The sequence below is a fragment of the Balaenoptera physalus genome (genome assembly GCF_965194825.1).
Source record: "Balaenoptera physalus genome assembly, chromosome: 15".
Lineage (NCBI taxonomy): Eukaryota > Metazoa > Chordata > Mammalia > Artiodactyla > Balaenopteridae > Balaenoptera > Balaenoptera physalus.
Window position 1 is genome coordinate 89,869,890 of NC_138894.1, and position 18,721 is coordinate 89,888,610.

An 18,721-nucleotide genomic window follows, 5' to 3' on the forward strand; every position below is an offset into this window, starting at 1 on the left:
CCTCTCACTATCGCGGCCTTTCCCGTTGCGGGGCACAGGCTCCAGACGCGCAGGCTCAGTAGTTGTGGCTCACGGGCCTAGTTGCTCCGTGGCATGTGGGATCCTCCCAGACCAGGGCTCGAACCTGTGTCCCCTGCATTGGCAGGCAGATTCTCAACCACTGCGCCACCAGGGAAGCCCCCACCTATTTAATTTTTAAACATGGAGTCCTAGTCTGATTAGCTTTCTTGACCCAATCTGAGAGCCTCAATCTGTTGTTAGGTGACTTTAATTCATTTATAATTATTTTGATTATTGATAGGTTTGGATGTGTTTCCTATTTACCAAGCTTTCTTGCTGTTTATCCCCTCCCCAGCCTGCTCTTACCTCATACAGTTGTCAGTGCTACCTTTCCCTTTAATGTTTTAGATATTGGACATCCTGTTTTTTCCTTCTAGCAGCTTCTCTAAAAGTTTTTAACACATATATTTAAATATTCCTTTTCCATTAACATGTTAATCACTTCTGCCCCATTAAACCAGGAATTTTTGCTCAATTTCACTCATTTTATCAGTTCCTCCATCACTGACCACTCCCATGTTGGGATCAGGTAAGAAAGAAGAGATTCATTCGTTCATTCAATGGGCATCTCACGGTCCCTACAGTTTGCTGGGCATAATCAAGGCTCTGGGAACAGAGCAGTGGAATTGTCTCATAAAATTCCTGCTTTGGTGGGGAAAGACCAAAAAAACAAAAGACAGCTAAACAAACTGTGTTCTGTTAGTAGGTACTCTCAATCAGGGATGACCTCACTGAGGAGGTGGCCTTTGAGTAGTAAGGACCCAGTGGAAGCGAGGGAGGGACCCAAGCGGATGTGAGGGGGAGGAGCGCTCTGGGCAGAGGTGGGTGCTGGCCTGGCAGTGGCCAAGGTGGTCCAGGAGGGCCAGGCAGCTGACATGCAGTAAACAAAGGGAGAAGTTAAGGGTCAGCAGAGAGATCAGGAACATCCCTTTGTACTGCCTTCTTAGAGACTTTCTCAACTGCACCTTCCAGCTGTCTCTTTTGCTCTTGAGCTGGTCTATTTCATCCGCCTACTGAGGTTTGAATTTCCAAGATCTGTACCTGATCTTGTTTTGTTCTGGATGCAATATATTCTTTTTCCCTGAATTTAATTACACTTGGTTGATGGGATTCCGTCTGCTGTATTGACTCTTCATGGAGCTCATCACCTCTCCCTCTATAACATTTCCTGTATTTTTGTTATGAGTTTTAGTTGTGCGTTTATTTCCGTACTAGGGAGCTCCTGTTTGCTATTTACTGCCTCAAGTGACTGTGGGGACAGGACACTGCGGTGGCGACAGGGTGCCAACAGCTTGTCTTCACAAAGGCCTGGGGACCCGCCCCCTGCTTGGGGCTCCACACTCCGGGCCTGAGCCTCAACCAATCCGCTGCTCAGCCCAGGTTGGTTGCGGGGTGGGGAGTACGGCAGGGAGGGCTGGGAGGGACCAAAGAGCCTGGCCGCTCCAGGCGACTTCCCCTGTGAACGACCCTGCCAAACGCCCAGGCCCACTGCCTGCTTCTTTAGTCACTCGGAAGCTCAGGGCGCCCCTGAAAGCATCCTCCTGTGTGGCAGGCTTCTCTGCACGCTTTGGGCCACTGTTTCTTCCATTTCTGTCTGTCTTTTCTCTTTCAGGGATTCCTCCACATCTTAATATACCCTTATTTTTATGGATTTGTTCTTCTTTCCTTTCCAAAACTGTCCTCCTGTCATTCATTGAGATTTTAAGCAGGTATTAGCCCCCCAGGACCACTGGCCACACTACTTCCTCCCAAAACAATGCAACTCATTCCCAGCAAAGAAACAATCCATGCATCACAGATTCTATTTGTAAGGCTGGAGCAAATACAAATACTCGTTTGGTTTTTTTCCCCCAAGTTTAAGTTAACCAATAAAATGGGGAAAGCAGCCCAGAAGCCTCCAGAAGCCACCATTTATAAAAGACAAGTAGAACTAAAGAAGGTAAGTTTTTATTCCAAGATAGGAATAATGACATATACAAAGTGATCATTTTAGAAACACTGATCTAAGTCTTTTATACTCATGGACTTTTTTTCTTAGGGAAGAAAAGATTGACGTTAACTCTTTGGCATCATCTCTGAAAAGAATTTCTTCTCGGATTGCTATCCGTGAGAGTGCTTTAAACGTCTAAGGTGGATGGATGAGAGTGCATTCTGCTTCATTTCTGACGACCTTTAAACTCTTCCTTTGGTTACGGGCCACTCCATAAGCAATGTGGTGGGGAGATGGACCCCAGAGTCTGCCTCTGCTTCTCTCCGGCTGTGTGATCTTGGTGAGACGCGCGCTCTACATCTCAACTGTCTCATCTTTGAAATGGGAAGAATAATTCCACGCACATGGGCTGCTGGAAGGGTTAAGCAAGATCGTAACTGTGAAAGCACCTGGCCCAAGGCCCAGCCTCTAGGGGGCCCTCTAACACGCTGGTTTAAAAAACATCCCAGCACAAGCGAGAGCGTGGGCATCACAGAACATCGCTGCTGCCTTGTCTGTCCCCCTTCCTCTCCTGTCAGGGACCAAACACTCGTAAGAGAAGACAAGCGATTCAAGGAACTTAAAACTGAGCTTCAATAAATTAGAGTCAGAAGTCTAGTTCTTACCAACTATTTTCTACATCGCTTTAGTTGTTCTCATTGTTTGTTTCAAGTGAGCCCTTTGGTCCTCTTTCCTTTGTAAGGCAAATTCTATTTCTCAAGGTCAATCTCTGTAACCCTAATTTCCTTCCTGAAACCCCTGTAGTTTTTAAAAGTTTCTTTTCACTTTTGCCCTTTCTAAGAGGTAGGGTATTTACCCTATACTATTTTAATAGAATCGTATCTGCTCTGAAGTGAAACTATTTGTTTTACTTTATTAAAGTCGATGCCTTTGGGCTAGCTTCTAAAAGAGTAAACTTACATAATTCTTATGAAGTGAACCTATTTCATTTTTTCTTGTCTCCAGCCTTTACAGTTAAAAGGTTCTTTTGGAATATTGCTCTGTAGTAGGTTATAGAGAAACCTACAGAGCCAACATCATATCCATCATCTGAAATGCTGGCACCTGTACAAGATAAGCCAAGGGGGATCCTTCAGAGCTAAGAGAAAAGTCAAGTCTGTCCATGGAAGCATACGGATGATGTGACAGCAGGCAAAACTTTGTTCTTCACATGATGGACTTCGACACAGGCCAAGGCAATGGGGTCTGCGCCGGAACCTAGGGGCCTTTGGTTTGAGTTCCTGCTCACTGCCCACTCATCCCCGTCGGTCTCAGTAAGTCTCGGTCCATCTCTGGGCCTCAGTTCCCTGGCACCTACCATGAGGGGGTGGCCAACAGACACCTCTGGGTCCCGTCCCAGTCCAGACACTCCGTGGTTCCTATTCTTCCTTTAGCCTCAGCAGCCTGAGGTTCTGAAGACCCCCCCCTCAGATGTGTCTCCCTCAGATGTGTCGTCCGGTCAGAAAGAAGAGGGGTCGGTCCTCCTTGGCATTGGCGGTCTGGAATTCATCTCGCAGCCGAAACTGCCACTCATCTTCCAGCTCCAGGCGGACAACCGTCTGGCGGAGTGAGTTGCGGTCCTGACAGATCACACACAAGGTGGCACCTGTGTGGACAACAGCAGAGGTATGTGAAGAAAACAGGGGAGTTTCTCCAAAGGAAAGGTACCGCCTGGCTGCTATTTGCAAGAACAAAATATGCTGCTGCTTGCAAGGGAAGGACCGATGTCCGCGTGAGCTCTTGTTTCCTTGGGGATGCTTCTTAATTCTTAGCAAGACAGTGAGATTGTGATTTGGCAGGTCTGGCAGATGAGACAACATGGAACCAAGAAACACTGGCAAAGAAGTGAGCAGAGGGGGAGAAGGAGACAGACTCGCAGGATCACAAACCAACATCCTCGGCTCCAGCCCCTGCCGGGAAGCGCCCCACCCTGCCCCTCCAGCCCAACCCTCCCTCTGCACCCATCCCAGCCGGCCACCCGCCCAGGCTCCACGCACCTCCTGACTCTCCCTCTGCTGAGGCAACGTGGATTCTCCCGCCTCTTGACGCCTAGCGTTCATCAGTAATCATGGGTGTTCGTTCTAGCTACCTACCTCCCTACCTACACGTCCTATCCTCCTATTGGACGAAATGTTTCCCAAGAGCAGAGAATGTTGTGGAAACCTCTGACTATTTCCCCAAAGCTTATGCAACGTTGGTGCTCACTAAACACCTGGTAGAGAGGAAGGTCAGAGTCAAGGCCAACCAAGGAAAAGTGAAGCTCGATTAGGGATCCCAGCTGGATTGGAAAGAATGTGTTTAAGTCACACAGAATGAACGTTTCTCACTCTCAACCACTCTAGCACGAAAACACCTACAGAGGGAGAAAGATTAGAAGAAAAGTAAAGATGCATGTGGCATCCCAAGACAAGGAAGAAGAACTCATCCACCAAGAAGGAAAAACGTCTGAGGGGATCTGCATGCTTAGGCTAAGAGCCTGGCTTGAAAAGCAACAGAAAAGTTGAAAATATCTGCTAGTCACCGAAAAGAAAGGGGCTGTGTCTTGTCTCTACGCAAACAGGTAGAGGGGGAAAGAGCTGCCCTGGGATCCCATCCCAGCCTTCTTGTGCTCCCCTGGATGGTCGGGGAAGTCACGCGCCCTGAGCCTCAGTTTACCCGTTGGCAAGAAGGACCAGGGCCAGAGGTCACCTCCGCAGAGGTGCCAGGTGACGACAGCCATTCAAGTCAAGATCCACGGTAAGAGTACGGGAAGTTACCTTTCAGAAAATGAAACTTTTTCAAAAAGCCAGCTCCCACAAAAGAGTCACAGAGGTACAGCAGAAGTCCACTAAACAGGAAGTCGGAGCAGCTGATGTTCAAAGAGTGGGGCCTGGAGCTCACGTAACACACAGAGATCTGAAGAGAAAGGAACCCAAGAGAAAACGTCATTTTCCATGAAATACTCCATGACGCTGTGTTAGGGCTTTGCATCTAGCAAATACTAACTGCCAGGCCAGGCTCAGACTTGGAGGAACGGAAACAGTATTTAATGTTATTTCCAAATCTAGATCCTAACACTCAACGCCAAGACTTATCCAGATTTATCTGTTCATTAATTCATTTGAGAATCAGAAATGTTTAGCATCAGAAGTGGGTTTGATTCTTAACTTCTTATATCGGGGCCAAAGCACTTCGGTCCTCTCAGCCTTTATCTTACCAGCTGTAAAGTGGGGTCATACCGAGGCCGAAGTAGTGGAGTGGTTCTAATTCCAAGTCCTGGGTTCTGACGCACGTGTTTAGGAACTTCCCGGATTTGTGGACTCGACAGCGCCCCCTCTGACAGTTACCTGAGACCCCAGGTTAAGGTAGCCGTCGACGGACAGCACGGGGTGGCCGTGATTCCTCAGGGAGAGCGGGAAGAAGCGGTGGCTGTGGTGCTGCAGGAACTTCTCCAGCAGGAGCTGCGCGGGGGCCGCGAGGAGCGTGTGCTTGCTGTCGGGGGCGCAGATGTACTGGGCCGGCACGATGGCCATGGGGCTGTCAGACACCTGCACGGGGAAGGGCGGGTGTCAGCCACTCCCAGCCACCCTGAGCAGGGACCCGGGGCGGGTGGCCCCGTCGTGGAAGGCTGTGCCGTGGAGCAGCGATGTGAGAACACATAACTTCCACGGTGAAGTTCTCCATTAAGAAAAATTAGGTTTAACCGAAGCGGGACGTGTGAAAACTGATCACGTGATCGATCAGAATCGTAGACACTGACCATTCCACGCCGAAAATTGGCTGCCTGGTCTAGAAAAAAATAAGGGAATCCATGGACCTTGGGAACGTTCCCCCAAATCCAGGGATGCAAACCTCTGGGAACGGCCAATCTCCCCTTGACCCCCAGACCCTATCTGCCTCCTGTCCAGTCACATGGCCCCCGCTCTCCACGGCCCGGCCATCTGGGCCGCCATCTCTTGTTCCATCACCAACATACTTCCCATGCTACAGCCAGAGAGACTGTGGATGTAAATCATGCTAATCAAACCCTCTGCTGGACACCCTTCAGTGGGTCCTCGTTACTCCTACAGAAAAGTCTAGAACCTTCCCACAGCGGATAAGGTCCTGCCTACTTCTCCAGCTCATCTCTGACACTCTGCCCCATGGATCGGAGGGACCTTCAAGGCAGGGGTGTGCCAGCTCCGTATGGGTTCCTGGAAGACACAGATCTCCGAAGGCTCACTGTGACTTCGCATCTGAAATGCCCAGGTCTGCCCGGCCAGGACCGACACAATCAGATCACGTCTCTGCCCATCTGGAGGCTGGCTCCAGGACAGATGGCACAGCCATCAAGCTAGCCCGTCAGTGCCATTCAGACAGTGTTTGGCAGGCACTGTCCCAGGGGCTCCGAGAAGAGCACGGCACCACACCTGCCCCCCAAGGGGCTCTGTCCAGCAGAGAAGCCGGACAAGTGAACAGCAAAGATGGTGACAGAGATGAGCTCAGGAAACCAGTGGGGAGAGAGAGTGCGGGCAGGCAAGGGCGCACAGGAGGGCTGGTGGCGCGTGTGCGCTGGGGGGGACACACGGGAAACCAGTTAAGAGTCGGAGATCAGAAGGGAAACCTCACGGAGTCTTTCCCTTCCCAGGGCTCCCAGCCGGAAACCTTTCCTAATACTTCCCAGCAGTCAAGCCCACCCCACTGACTCAAAGGCGCCCAGGTGGCCTCCCTGCCAGCCTTCCCACCACGGACAGCAGCCCCCTCTAGGCACACGGCCACACCCACCTTGGACGTGATGTGGAAGGACCTGTGGCCGCCCACCGCAATCTGCTTCTTCATCACACTGAAGCGGTTGAACCGGCAGAGCAGGAGGCCGGCGCTGTGCACCCGCAGGTTGAAGTCCACATCATCACACATGAACCTACCCAGAACCAGAGGAGGGGGCGGGTCGGACTGGAGGCAGCTCACACACCCCCAGTCACGCCCCTACCAGACACGTGGAGTGTGCACCCCTGTACTGGGGGCTGGGAAGGCGGAGCAGGCTCGCTCCTGCCCCAAAGACCTTCCTCTGGGAGGCACAGAAGGCAAACCGAGAAGGAAAGCAGGACAAGCTGTGATGCGCCTGCACCAGGAAAGCAGAGTGCACCCCAGGCTTACACTACAGAAGCACTGCCACTTGTGGACCAGGCACGACATGCCTGGCACCGTGAGGGGGACTTGACAAACACCACTTCATCTATTTGCTGAAAACAAAACAACCGACCTCCCAAAGTAAAAATATTAGCCACTTTTTACAGCTGAAGAAGACAAGACTCAGAGATGGCAAGTCATCTGCCTAAATTGCAAAGCTGACAAGTGGCAGAACCCAAATTCCTAGCAGGTCGGTCTGGCTCCAAAATGGACACTCCTGCCTGGGCCCTCTCGGGGGTGTGCCCACTGCCTGGCATGTAGAGGGCTCAATAAACATTAGTGATTAGATTCTTCTCGTGATGTGAGCATTTCTGCATAGATCTGTAGAGAGTGACACAGGGAAATTACAGTTCCCTTCAGTGCTAACGCTCCTAAAAAGTGATGTGTTCAGAGAAAGAGCCAAAAGAGCAAGAGAAACAACACCCAGTAGCATTTAAGTCATTAAATAAGGTACCACGTGAATTGAGGAAGGAAGTTGAACGGTCTTAGGCAAATCTGCCCTAAAATTATACAACAAAAATACCAAAAAAAAACCATGAGGGGGCTTCCCTGGTGGCGCAGTGGTTGAGAATCTGCCTGCCAATGCAGGGCACACGGGTTCGAGCCCTGGTCAGGGAAGATCCCACATGCCGCGGAGCAACTAGGCCCGTGCGCCACAACTAGTGAGCCTGCGCGTCTGGAGCCTGTGCTCCGCAACAAGAGAGGCTGCGACAGTCAGAGGCCCGCGCACCGCGATGAAGAGTGGCCCCCGCTCACCGCAACTGGAGAAAGCCCTCGCACAGAAACGAAGACCCAACGCAGCCAAAAATAAATAATTCCCATTTAAAAAAACAAAAACAAAAACCCATGAGGGCTGCAAGCAAGGGACCAGGCCAATGCTACGGGTGAAAAGGCTCTGGTTTCGCTGGCCCTAGAGGGCAAGGATGGAGCAGCTACCCGCCAGGAGTAAGGCTGCCCCTCACGGCGGGCCCTGGGACCGTGGGCTGAGCTGACAGCCAACGTGGCACAGGAGCTCACCGATTCTGGTTGTACTGCACGTTCTGGGTCAAGTCCACGTTCAGGATGACGAAGTCGTGCACATGGCAGCGGGAGAAGGGCTCGCGCACCTCGCGGCTCCCGGTCTTGCTGGACCACTTGCGCATGCCGATCAGGGCGTAGTGAGTGATGTTGGGGGAAGCCTCAATGTGCTGCATGATGTGCTTCAGGGAAACATTTCTTTCTGACCAGGAAAATTCCCTGTTCGAAGGAAGGAGACGGACATCCCTTGGTTGGCATGCAGACAACAGCAAGGCCCTCTGGACCAGGCTGGCCAGGATGCTGCTTTCCCCTGAACATGCCGGGCGGGGTGGTGCAGAAGGAACCCCTCACAACCACCAGGCACCGTGCCCAGCACTTCAGATTCACTGTCATCGATCCTCACAGCAATCCTATGACACAGGCATATCATCCCCATTTTACAGATGAGGAAAAAGAGGCTCTGGATAACTTGCCCAGTGTCACGTGACAGAGCTTGGCTTGAACGGTGTTGTCTGTCTCTGGAGCCCACAATCTCTGCGTCTGCCAAACCACCTCGCGTTTCCAGTGTCAATTCCAAGTGAGGTGGGGGGAGGGAAGGAGGCAGCGTGTAAACACTTCCCACCCCACCCTGCTGGTGACTGATGTTCGTGAAGACAGTGAGGGCCACCCGACGACCAGGGAGGGCTGCTGAAGGGAGTAACCCCAGGGCTGGGAGCTGGGGTGACAAGAGCTCTGTCTGTGAGACCCAGGGAAGTGGCTCAACTTCTCTGCATCTCAGCTTCCTTTTCCCCAACTGAGGGGCTTCAACTAAACTCTCTAAGGCCCCAGCCAGCTCTGACATGCCAGGACTTGAACGGCTGCTGCAGAACGAAATTCAGAAAGGCAGAGGGAAAAGCTCGGTTCTCTTCCTCATCGCTGCCCTAGCCGAGCTCTTGCCCTCGGAAGCGTGACAGTGAGAATACTGAAAGCACGGTGACTGCCGTCCTCATGCATGTGCAGCTCTATCAGACAGAAAACATTTTTTTCTAGAAGAGCAGTGGTGTTAATGGTAATTGTTACATTAGAACTCACTAACACAGAAGAGGTGGACCAACCTCAAAAGTTGCCTCTCAAAAAAACAAGCCAAAAAATCAAGCTGTTTCTCAAAAAAAAAAAATCAAGCCAAAAATAAAGGCTAAGTTGCAACACTCATGGTAAAACCACACAGACATATTTTCCCAATGATGTTCAGATGCAGCTGGATCTCCTCAACCTTTCCTACACTGTGCTGCTCCACTGCCCACGACCGGGCACACAGTTCATGGTTTAATTAATCCTTGTAACAAACTTCTGGCACAAGTTTAAGTGCCCCTTTGAAAGATGAGGAATCTAAAACCCAAAAAAGAGTCATTTCCCTAATGTCACACAGCAAATAAGAATAGAGCTTCACGTTAGGAGGAGGCTGGGGGGAGGGAGGAGGGACGGGAAGGTTCTGGGGTGCCAGTGCTGGTCTGCTTCTTCATCAGGGAGTTTGTCAAGTGTGTGTGTTCTGTTTGTGAAAATACCTGGATATGTATTACACTTTCCTTTTCGCATATATTTGATGTTGAATATATATCGCATTATTTTCTGTACGTATTACACCTCAATAACATTTTTTAAATTAAGAACTCAAAGCAAAGCTTGGAACGTGAGCCCACCACACGCAGGGCTCTGTCCACTGCACACCACACCTTCCAGCATGAGGCGCCCTCTGGGGTCCTCGAAGGGCGGACGAGAACCCCCACCGAGAAGAGAGCGCGTGCACTTGTCTTACTGGTGGGGTGCGTGTGTGGGTTCTCACCTGCTTCTCTCCCCAGCACCGTCGACGTCCACCACGTTCCACATCACGCAGGAGTCATCAGAAATCACGATGAAAGGCCAGATGTCCTGCGGCTTGATCCCCAGCTCCTCCTGCCGGTTCCGTTCCAGCTCCAGGTTGTGGTAAGACAGCTCCTTGATCAGGAAATGGGCGGCGCCTGAAACGGGCAAACGACCCCGACCCAGGTCAGTCCCAGGCCGACGACCAGCCAGGACAAAGCCCCAGTGAGGAGAGAACGTGATGGAAGCCCATCGAGGCCCCCGCCCCGCCAGCTCCTGGGGGTCCTGATCTGCAGCCCTCATCCACCCACTATAGGCTGTTGACTTGGTAGAATTCTAGGGCAGAAAACACTCCTTCTCCAATTTGCACACACATCGATTTCTCCTTGCTTTTCTAACAGCTGAGAACATGAATAAATCAATAACCAAGCATCGAAGACAAAAAGAACAGTCAAATCAAAATAGCTTTAAACGCCAAAAAGCTTAATGAGAAAGGTCTTTTCATCTCTACGCGGACAAAAACTGTCTCTCGCCATCTGCCTGTACAAGGATGCGGTCAGCAGCCACGGCGGTCGCTGACCTTCAGCACACCCTGAAAGGAGTTCAGGGTGGCGATCAGGAAGGAGGCAGTCTGTGCTCTGGGAAAAACTGGCAGAACAGGCCTTCAGAGAGTTAGATATTTTTCAGGAGGCGATTTTATGAGCCCAATTTCTTGCCTCGTCTCCTAACTAGAAAAGCACTAAAACCATTAACAGAGATATCTGCTCCCAGTGACCAGTAGCATTCCTCTGCCAACATGTGCGCTTGGCTGCATGCATCTCCCGTCATCAAAATCCCATATACACTGACCTCCCCCCTTATCTCACTGGAGCAGCTCCTCAGAGCTATCTGACAGGCCGTCTCCCAAGCTCTAGTCTTCATTTTGCCCCAAATAAAACTTAACTCACAACTCTCCCATTGTGCGTCGACATCTAGAACATTCTCTCAAGTCTCCATTCACAGAAAGTTTACAGAGTGGGGCACGTTTAAAAAGGCCTACCAACTCCAGCGCTGTTGAAGATACTCGGAAGCACCAGCATGATGTGGTTGGGCCAGTATTTCTTATAAATCGCCATTTCGTACTCCTTGACAACTAGCACGTGCAAATGGCTAGCACCGTCCATCGCGTGGTACAGGTTAAAGAGCCCGTGTTCGTGACGGCCAGTTGTGGGAGTGAACGTCGGACTTTTTATGTATTCGTGACTCTGCAGAGTACGGGCATAAAGAAGCAGTGTTTGTCAGCATGGCCACAATTATCCCCCTCCCTTTAAAATGTGACTTTGCGGGGCTTCCCTTGTGGCGCAGTGGTTGAGAATCTGCCTGCCAATGCAGGGGACACGGGTTCGATCCCTGGTCCGGGAAGATCCCACATGCCGCGGAGCAACTAAGCCCGTGCACCGCAACTACTGAGCCTGTGCTCTAGAGCCCGTAAGCCACAACTACTGAGCCCGCGGGCCGCAACTACTGAAGCCCGCGCGCCTAGAGCCCGTGCTCCACAACGAGAGAAGCCACCGCAATGAGAAACCCGCGCACTGCAACAAAGAGTAGCCCCCGCTCGCCACAACTCGAGAAAGCCTGTGTGCAGCAACGAAGACCCAACACAGCCAAAAACAAATAAATAAATTAAAAAAAAAAATGTGACTTTGCAGCCTCTTCCATCAAAAGATGGCATCTATTTCCACACTCCTTGCACCTGGCTTAGCCTGGGGACTTGCTTTTATGGATAAAATGCAGTAAAAATGACAGCGCGCCAGTTCCAAGCCTGGCCTCCAGAGGCCTGACACATTCTGCCTTCTCTCGGAACCCTCCCGGGAAGAAGCCCGGGCTAGCCTGCTGGAGAAGGAGAGGCCGCAGGGAACAGACATGGGCGTCCCTAGCCCAGCCGGCCCCCCGCCAACCTGGTAACTAACCTCGGACACAAGTGAGAGCAAGCCACCCCAGGATAACCACCCAACAGAACCGAGTCCAAACTGCTGGCCCACAGAATCAGAAGCTAAGTACATGCTTGTTCGGAAATGGTTTGTTAGGTGAGCAAAACTAACAGGTATATATCGATTACCCAAATTCATTAACCTCTCCTATTAGCACCCAACATCGTGCTCTGAGTACACGTTATTCCTGTATGACTTAAATCCCTCTATTGTAGCCATACAGCCTAGCTACTCATACACTCAGGCTATGAATCTTTTATATAAAGAACTGTGTTTTCTTTCACTCTTTTCTCAGCAATAGGTTCCGCTGGCCAAGCTTCCAGCTAGGTCTTCCGTTCCTTCTCGATTCCTCAAAGTACTTGCTACAAAGCTGTGCATACAGCTGGTGCTCATAACCAGTTCTTTTTTTTTAAAAAAAGTTATTTATTTATTTATTTTTGGCTGTGTTGGGTCTTCGTTGCTGTGCACAAGCTTTCTCTAGTTGCGGTGAGCGGGGGCTGCTCTTCATCGCAGTGCACGGGCTTCTCATTGCGGTGGCTCGTCTTGTTGCGGAGCATGGGCTCTAGGCGTGCGGGCTTCAGTAGTTGTGGCACGCGGGCTTAGTAGTTGTGGCACATGGGCTCAGTAGTTGTGGCTCGCAGGCTCTAGAGTGCAGGCTCAGTAGTTCTGGCACACGGGCTTAGCTGCTCCGCGGCATGTGGGATCTTCCCTGACCAGGGCTCGAACCTGTGTCCCCTGCATTGGCAGGCGGATTCTTAACCACTGCGCCACCAGGGAAGTCCCTCATAACCAGTTCTGATGGGAACCACCTGGAAAAGCTAGTGGAGTAACTGATGAAGTCTCAAGCACCTTATAGTAAAGGCATGTGCCCCTCACTGCCACTTTACAAATGTTTTCATTCTTGATAATAGCCTGCTGGGTCTGCAAGGCTGGGTTCAGCTCTGGACATGCCTGGCCCTCTGGAGAAGGAACAGCAGAGCTGTACACAAGGTCCGTGGGGCTGGGGCTGGGGAAGGGGCGGCAGGTTGACTCTGAGGTCGTCAGGCTGGAACTGTCAAACCAAGCGCCCCTAAGAATGGCGGCCACAGAGACGACGGATTATTATGAACAATCTCCTCGGAAGAGAGATTTCTCCTTTAGAGATATACGTTGAAATATTTACAAATGAAATGATACAATGTCTGAGATTCGCTTCCAAGTAACACAGGAAGGCAGGTGAAGAGAGATGGCTTGATGAAGCAAGACTGGCCTTGAGTGAATAACCGCTGAGGTTGGGTAATCAGCCCTGGGGGAATCATTATACTATTCCGCCCTCTTAGCCTGCTTCAAATGTTCCACAAGAGACAGCATGAAAGAAAAGATAGTGGAAGGGACGAACATTTACTGGCCCTTGTTATCTTCCAGGTACTGTGCTGGTGCCTGACGTTGGTTATTCCATACAATTCTCACCACAAGCTTTTGCAAGAGTTATTATTGCCCAAAGCTTACAGATGAGGAAACTGAGGCTGAGTGACATCAAGTGACAGCATGACGTCAAACGTGACTCATATTTGACTCTGAGTGACCACAAAGCCCACGTGCTCCCCAGCCGCCTCCAAGTTCAGTCACCATGTTCGTCTCTCCCCGCCACACCCCACCCCATGTGCCCGACTCATCAAGAACCACAGTCTCTGGGTCTCCAGCTCAGTGGTCCCTTGCAGCCACTTTGATCTGACCCCCGGGGACTCGAAGCCAGTACCTTGTCTGTGACGAGGGGCAGCCGCATGCTCTCCAGCTGGCCTCCGGGTTGGCTGAAGACAAAGTGGTGCTCCTTGGACTTGGGGATGATGAAGTGGAGCTGGATCTCCTCTCCTAGCATGGAGTAAGAGAAGGCAAAGGCGTGCAGGGTGGACTCATAGAGCTGAGGTGCGAGGGGGAAAGGACAGAGCTTGCCATCAGAGTCCGGCCTGACTTCCCAGAAGAACCCAGGCCCGCCGTGGCCATGACTACACAGAGGTCGCTGCCACCTCTGCCCCAGGCTGACGCCAGGACACGGTGTGGACGCCCAGGTCTCACTAGGGGACAAACACACCTGAGGCCACACCCACTCGACCAGCGGCTGCTCCCGTCCTGGTGCTGACCGTGCTTCACCCAGCAACGCCACCTCTGCCGCCCAGCCCTTCCCGACGCTGGATTCGACCCAGAGGTGCGCTGGGTTACCAACTAAAGCATTCACGTGCCAGATCACATTTTTAATTGTAACAAAGGTTATCTTCCCACCATAGGTAATATGTGTAACAGCATAGTAATAAGACAGTAACTGCGAACTTGTGCGCTTCTATCTCACGCACCACATCCAGGCCCCCTCCCGTCCCCTTGGCGTTAAAATTAACAATCTATGAAGCAATTAACAACCCTATGTCCTCACCCCTCCTTGGTGGACGTGGAAACTGACACCCACGGGTCTTGGGCTCACTCCGATCCCCAGTCTAGCCTCACCTCTAGTCACTTTGTCCAAGGAGCCCTCCCCTCACCTAGTTACCATGCCCGCACTGCTCTCTGGTGCGACCCCCCAGCCCAGCTTTGCCCAGGCCACGCTTATGCCTCCTTCAGTTCTCAGCTCAGGCGTCCACAGAGGGGTCTTCCCTGACCCTCAGCCTCCATCTGACAGCCCCTCCTGCAGACGTGCAGCTAGCCTGTGCTGTGTCCTCCTGGGAACCACAGGGGCCAGGGGAGGGCCAATGCGGGCCGGGACACACCGGCTGTGAAGTCCTACTGTGGCTCTACTTTGAGAGCAGAGATGAGGGAGAAACAGATTCTGACCTGGGGAGGGAACACAGAGGGTCGTAACTGAGGAATCTCCTAAGACTTCCTCTCAGGGAGCCTTGAGCGATGAAGGAAGAAGAACAGAACAAGCAGAGGCAGGGAAATGCCAGCAGGGGGCCAGCGTGCGCCCCTCAGTGCTCCTCACAGGGCCTGGTTTCACGTCCCCTGCAAGTGTGGCCCCCCAGACCCGAGCGCTTGCACACAGACCTGGCCCGCCGGCCAGAGCTCAAACCCGCCCTCGTCCTTCTCCCCCATGCTTCGTTCATTCCTTCACTGCAGACCCTGAAGTGACCAGGGACTGAATGAACCCTTTGAGTCTCTCCAGGTCTTTAAATTTCAAAATCAAGATGATGTTTTCACTTATATGTTTCTCTGCCTTGAAAGAAAAGCTTCATCTCCGAGGGAAAAAAATGTTAGGAGAATTATTCTGCAGCAAATAGGATTTCTGATTATTTTAATCCTTTGAAAAACCGCTCATATGTATTTTCTAATTTCGTCTACAGTAAAATTACATCGTTTAAAAAAATCTGTGCTAAAAGAAGACAGGTGCTACTTCAGTGGAAGCTGAGCTCAAGGCCGAGCAGATTCGGGAAAATTAAAGCTACTGTCTGCTGTTTCCCTCTGTAAAGGGGACGGACAGAGCAAGCCAATGCTCTTGCCACCTTTGGGCCTTTCTGGGGCATCCACTCATGTATACATGAGTATGTAAGTCGTATAGAGAAGTATAAATTAACTCATGCTGTAATAGCTATCAGTGTAGGTAAAGCAATGTTGTTATTTTTTTGTTATTTCTTGGATGATTATTCATTTGCGTGTAAATCCTGACAGCAGTGGAAGGCCTCCTACTGATAGGATAATAGTGAGAATAAGGGTTGTGATGATGGGTATTTTATTTCATGCATGTGATAGTGATAATATGGTGCTGGCTGAACCGTAAATAAATCATTATGATATGCATATTGACTGGAATTGATCTGACTTATGAGCTATGTACAATTAATAAATATATGTACTATGTAACACCAATGATTTAATGTAAATGCTTATAAGCATGGGGTAAATAAAGCACGATTATACATATTATGTATTGTGTACAATATGATGTATATGCACTTGTATACGTGAATATACATATAATGCACGAAGTACATAACAATTTATGGGGGAAAAGTATGTAAAAAACAAAGTTTGCCGCACAGGTGTCTGACTGGCTCCCGTCAGCTCCGGCTGCCCCCTCCTCCTCTTTCCCCGATTGGGTCTGAGATGAAAAGAAATACTAAGTGTAAAATGGGAGGTGCCGCTGGAGCGGGGGCTCCGTCCTACCTGGTAGCGGGGGTGGAAGCCCATGTACTGGTGGCACTGCTCGCAGTGGTGGTACGTGTTGTATGCCGCGTACTTGGAGAGCCTCATCCGCGCCGTCTGGCGCCGCACGTAGAGGTCCTCCGGCTTCCGGTGTGTCCCTCTGTCTGCACGAAATCCCCAGCATTAAATAACAGCAGGAGGCACAGCCCACGTTCTCTCCCCTGCCTACTCACAGGGAACCACGGTAACAGGACTTTGTGCGGTCACCTCTCACCTGTCTGCCCCCAGGTGACTGAGCTGGTCAGAAAGGACAGAGTCTCAGTGGGATAAACTGAAGGCTACGTTCACATGGCGTCTTATGCATGCGCCTATGCATGGTTCATAAACATATTCAAGGATTCGCTACGTGACAATGTAAATCGATCGCCAACATAATATGCAAATACTGTAAAGCACGTGCATCACCTCCAGGTTTTCAAATGACTTAGCAAAATTAAGATTTTAACAGTCAACCTCCATTCGAGAAGGTCTGCTATGTGAAGAAACCTTCAGTAAAAGTGATCTGCTTGGGCCTCCCTGGTGGCGTAGTGGTTAAGAATCCGCCTGCCAATGCAGGGGACATGGGTTCGAGCCCTGGTCCGGGAGGATCCCACATGCCACGGAGCAACTAAGCCCGTGTGCCACAACTACTGAGCCTGCACTCTTGAGCCCGTGAGCCACAATTACTGAAGCCCGTGTGCCACAACTACTGAAGCCTGCGTGCCTAGAGCCTGTGCTCCACAACAAGAGAAGCCACTGCAATGAAAAGCCCTCGCACCGCAACGAAGAGTAGCCCCTGCCCGCTGCAACTAGAGAAAGCCAGTGCACAGCAACGGAAGACCCAACGCAGCCAATAAAATAAATAAATAAATAAATTAATTAAATAAATCTTAAAAAAAAAGTGATCTGCTCTGAGAGCAACGAAGATAAAATGATTGGTTTGACAAGGAGACTGGTGAGTATTTTCCTCTCACGCTGCATTCACCAAACTTCCCTAGTCAGTGCTTATAATCACACCGGCCACTCACGTCCGATGTTTGCTGCCAGTGACCCTGAAACCCAGCAGGGTCATAATACTGTGGAAGTTAGCAGTCCCTGAAGAAGGAGCGAGAAAATGAGAGACCAAGGGCAGAAAGGGAAATCAGTGCATTTTGTTACAATCCAAATTCATAGAGAAACATACATGTCTTTTTCCTCTATTGACCAGAACCTTCAGAATACTCTGATCATGATAAACCACCAAGGGGGTCCTCACCGTTATTCAGCACCAACCGAGCCGTGAGTCTCCCCTCGTGAGGTCCGTGAAGAGCCCTTCCTGCCAGGTGAGGTGGCGACCTCAGCTCTCCACTAGGCACTGTCGGTTCACTCACCACCACCAGGTAAGTTCATCACTAACAAAATTCAGCTCATCCCTTTAAGAGGCTATTCCCACGTGCTCTGGAAGAAGGTGGCAGCAAGAGATTTAAAAATCTGACCTTCGTTCTTTATGCTCTGATGGTGTGAACAGATCAGACTGGCATCCTCATACTTCGGGTCGTGAATAATGTAGTCAAAAGGCAACTTCTTGAACAGCTCCAGGTCCGGCCAGGGGTCACTGAGCTGGAGGTAATGCCAATCTGATTCTTCTCTGAGGTCTACAGGATCAGTAGAAACACAGATATATGACAAAACAGGAAGTGAGAATGATTTATGTCAAATGTACACAAGGATGACGGTAGGAGTGGAATTGATACTGAGTCTACAGGCTACCAGGGGAACTCCACTGGATCTCAAATACTCTGGCACCCGTCCCATTTTCAGGATTGTTCTAATTCAGCAAGAAGGTGCATTCAGATCTATCTCTATCCAGACAAACAGCCTTATGCTGTGTTTCCTATGGGATGGGGTTGCTCTTCTAACTTACACTAACTTCCACTCCTGGCAGTATACCTACCCCTGGGCTCTGGGCTTCTCCCCAGCACCATCCCCCAAATATACCACACTGGTCCTCACCACCGGCAGAACTTAATGTAGTTCTCTCTCTTGCTCTTATATCTAAATGCTACCCAGCCAGTAAGGCCCAACTCCTATCACTTCACCTCTAGAAAGCCTCTTCTGAATGCTCAGGTACACTGGTTTCTCCCTTCTGAATGCCACCACTACTCATGGCCCAATCCACATTTTCACATTTGCAGTGTTTATCACCCTACATCATAATTGGCGTAGTCTACAGTGCTCACTAAATGCTTGTTGGCTAAAAGGTAAAAAAATCTAGTTGGTCCAACTCAAACTTATGTAACATATTGATTTTACATCAATTGATCAACATCATTTTACATCATATTGATTTTACATATTTGATATACATATATATAGTATAGACAATACTGATATATGTCTATATATCTATATCAATGTATCCTACTATATATATGTATATGGGCAGAGTATATGTCCATGAGAAACGGAAAAAACAAGGAAAGAAGAGGGAGAGGAACATTTATTCTGCATTTAATAGGTGTTCAGTGCTTCATATGTGTAACATCCGTTAATCTTCACAACATCCTGTAAAACAGAAATTACACACATTTTG

The 18,721-nt window shown here is 50.2% G+C and overlaps 2 protein-coding genes across 4 annotated transcripts in view; one reads left to right on the top strand and one right to left on the bottom strand.

Moving 5' to 3' along the window:
- The window catches only part of LOC309643282 (uncharacterized protein), a 437,652-nt gene that overhangs the window by 277,077 nt on the left and 141,854 nt on the right, over window positions 1-18,721 (top strand). The window lies entirely within an intron of this gene.
- GREB1 (growth regulating estrogen receptor binding 1) overlaps window positions 578-18,721 on the bottom strand; it is a 145,926-nt gene continuing 127,782 nt past the window's right edge. For 2 of the 3 annotated variants that reach the window (XM_082425886.1, XM_082425885.1), the window contains exons 24-33: window positions 17,625-17,783; window positions 16,132-16,274; window positions 13,742-13,903; window positions 11,073-11,277; window positions 10,017-10,191; window positions 8,195-8,413; window positions 6,773-6,908; window positions 5,356-5,556; window positions 4,786-4,924; window positions 578-3,635 (exon numbers count right to left, since the gene is read on the bottom strand). In XM_082425886.1, the coding sequence (XP_082282012.1) occupies window positions 3,472-3,635; window positions 4,786-4,924; window positions 5,356-5,556; window positions 6,773-6,908; window positions 8,195-8,413; window positions 10,017-10,191; window positions 11,073-11,277; window positions 13,742-13,903; window positions 16,132-16,274; window positions 17,625-17,783 (1,703 nt within the window). In that variant the 3' untranslated portion in view covers window positions 578-3,471. Of the gene's footprint in view, window positions 3,636-4,785; window positions 4,925-5,355; window positions 5,557-6,772; window positions 6,909-8,194; window positions 8,414-10,016; window positions 10,192-11,072; window positions 11,278-13,741; window positions 13,904-16,131; window positions 16,275-17,624; window positions 17,784-18,721 lie in introns of those variants that run through there. The other variant, XM_082425887.1, reaches the window with a different exon arrangement.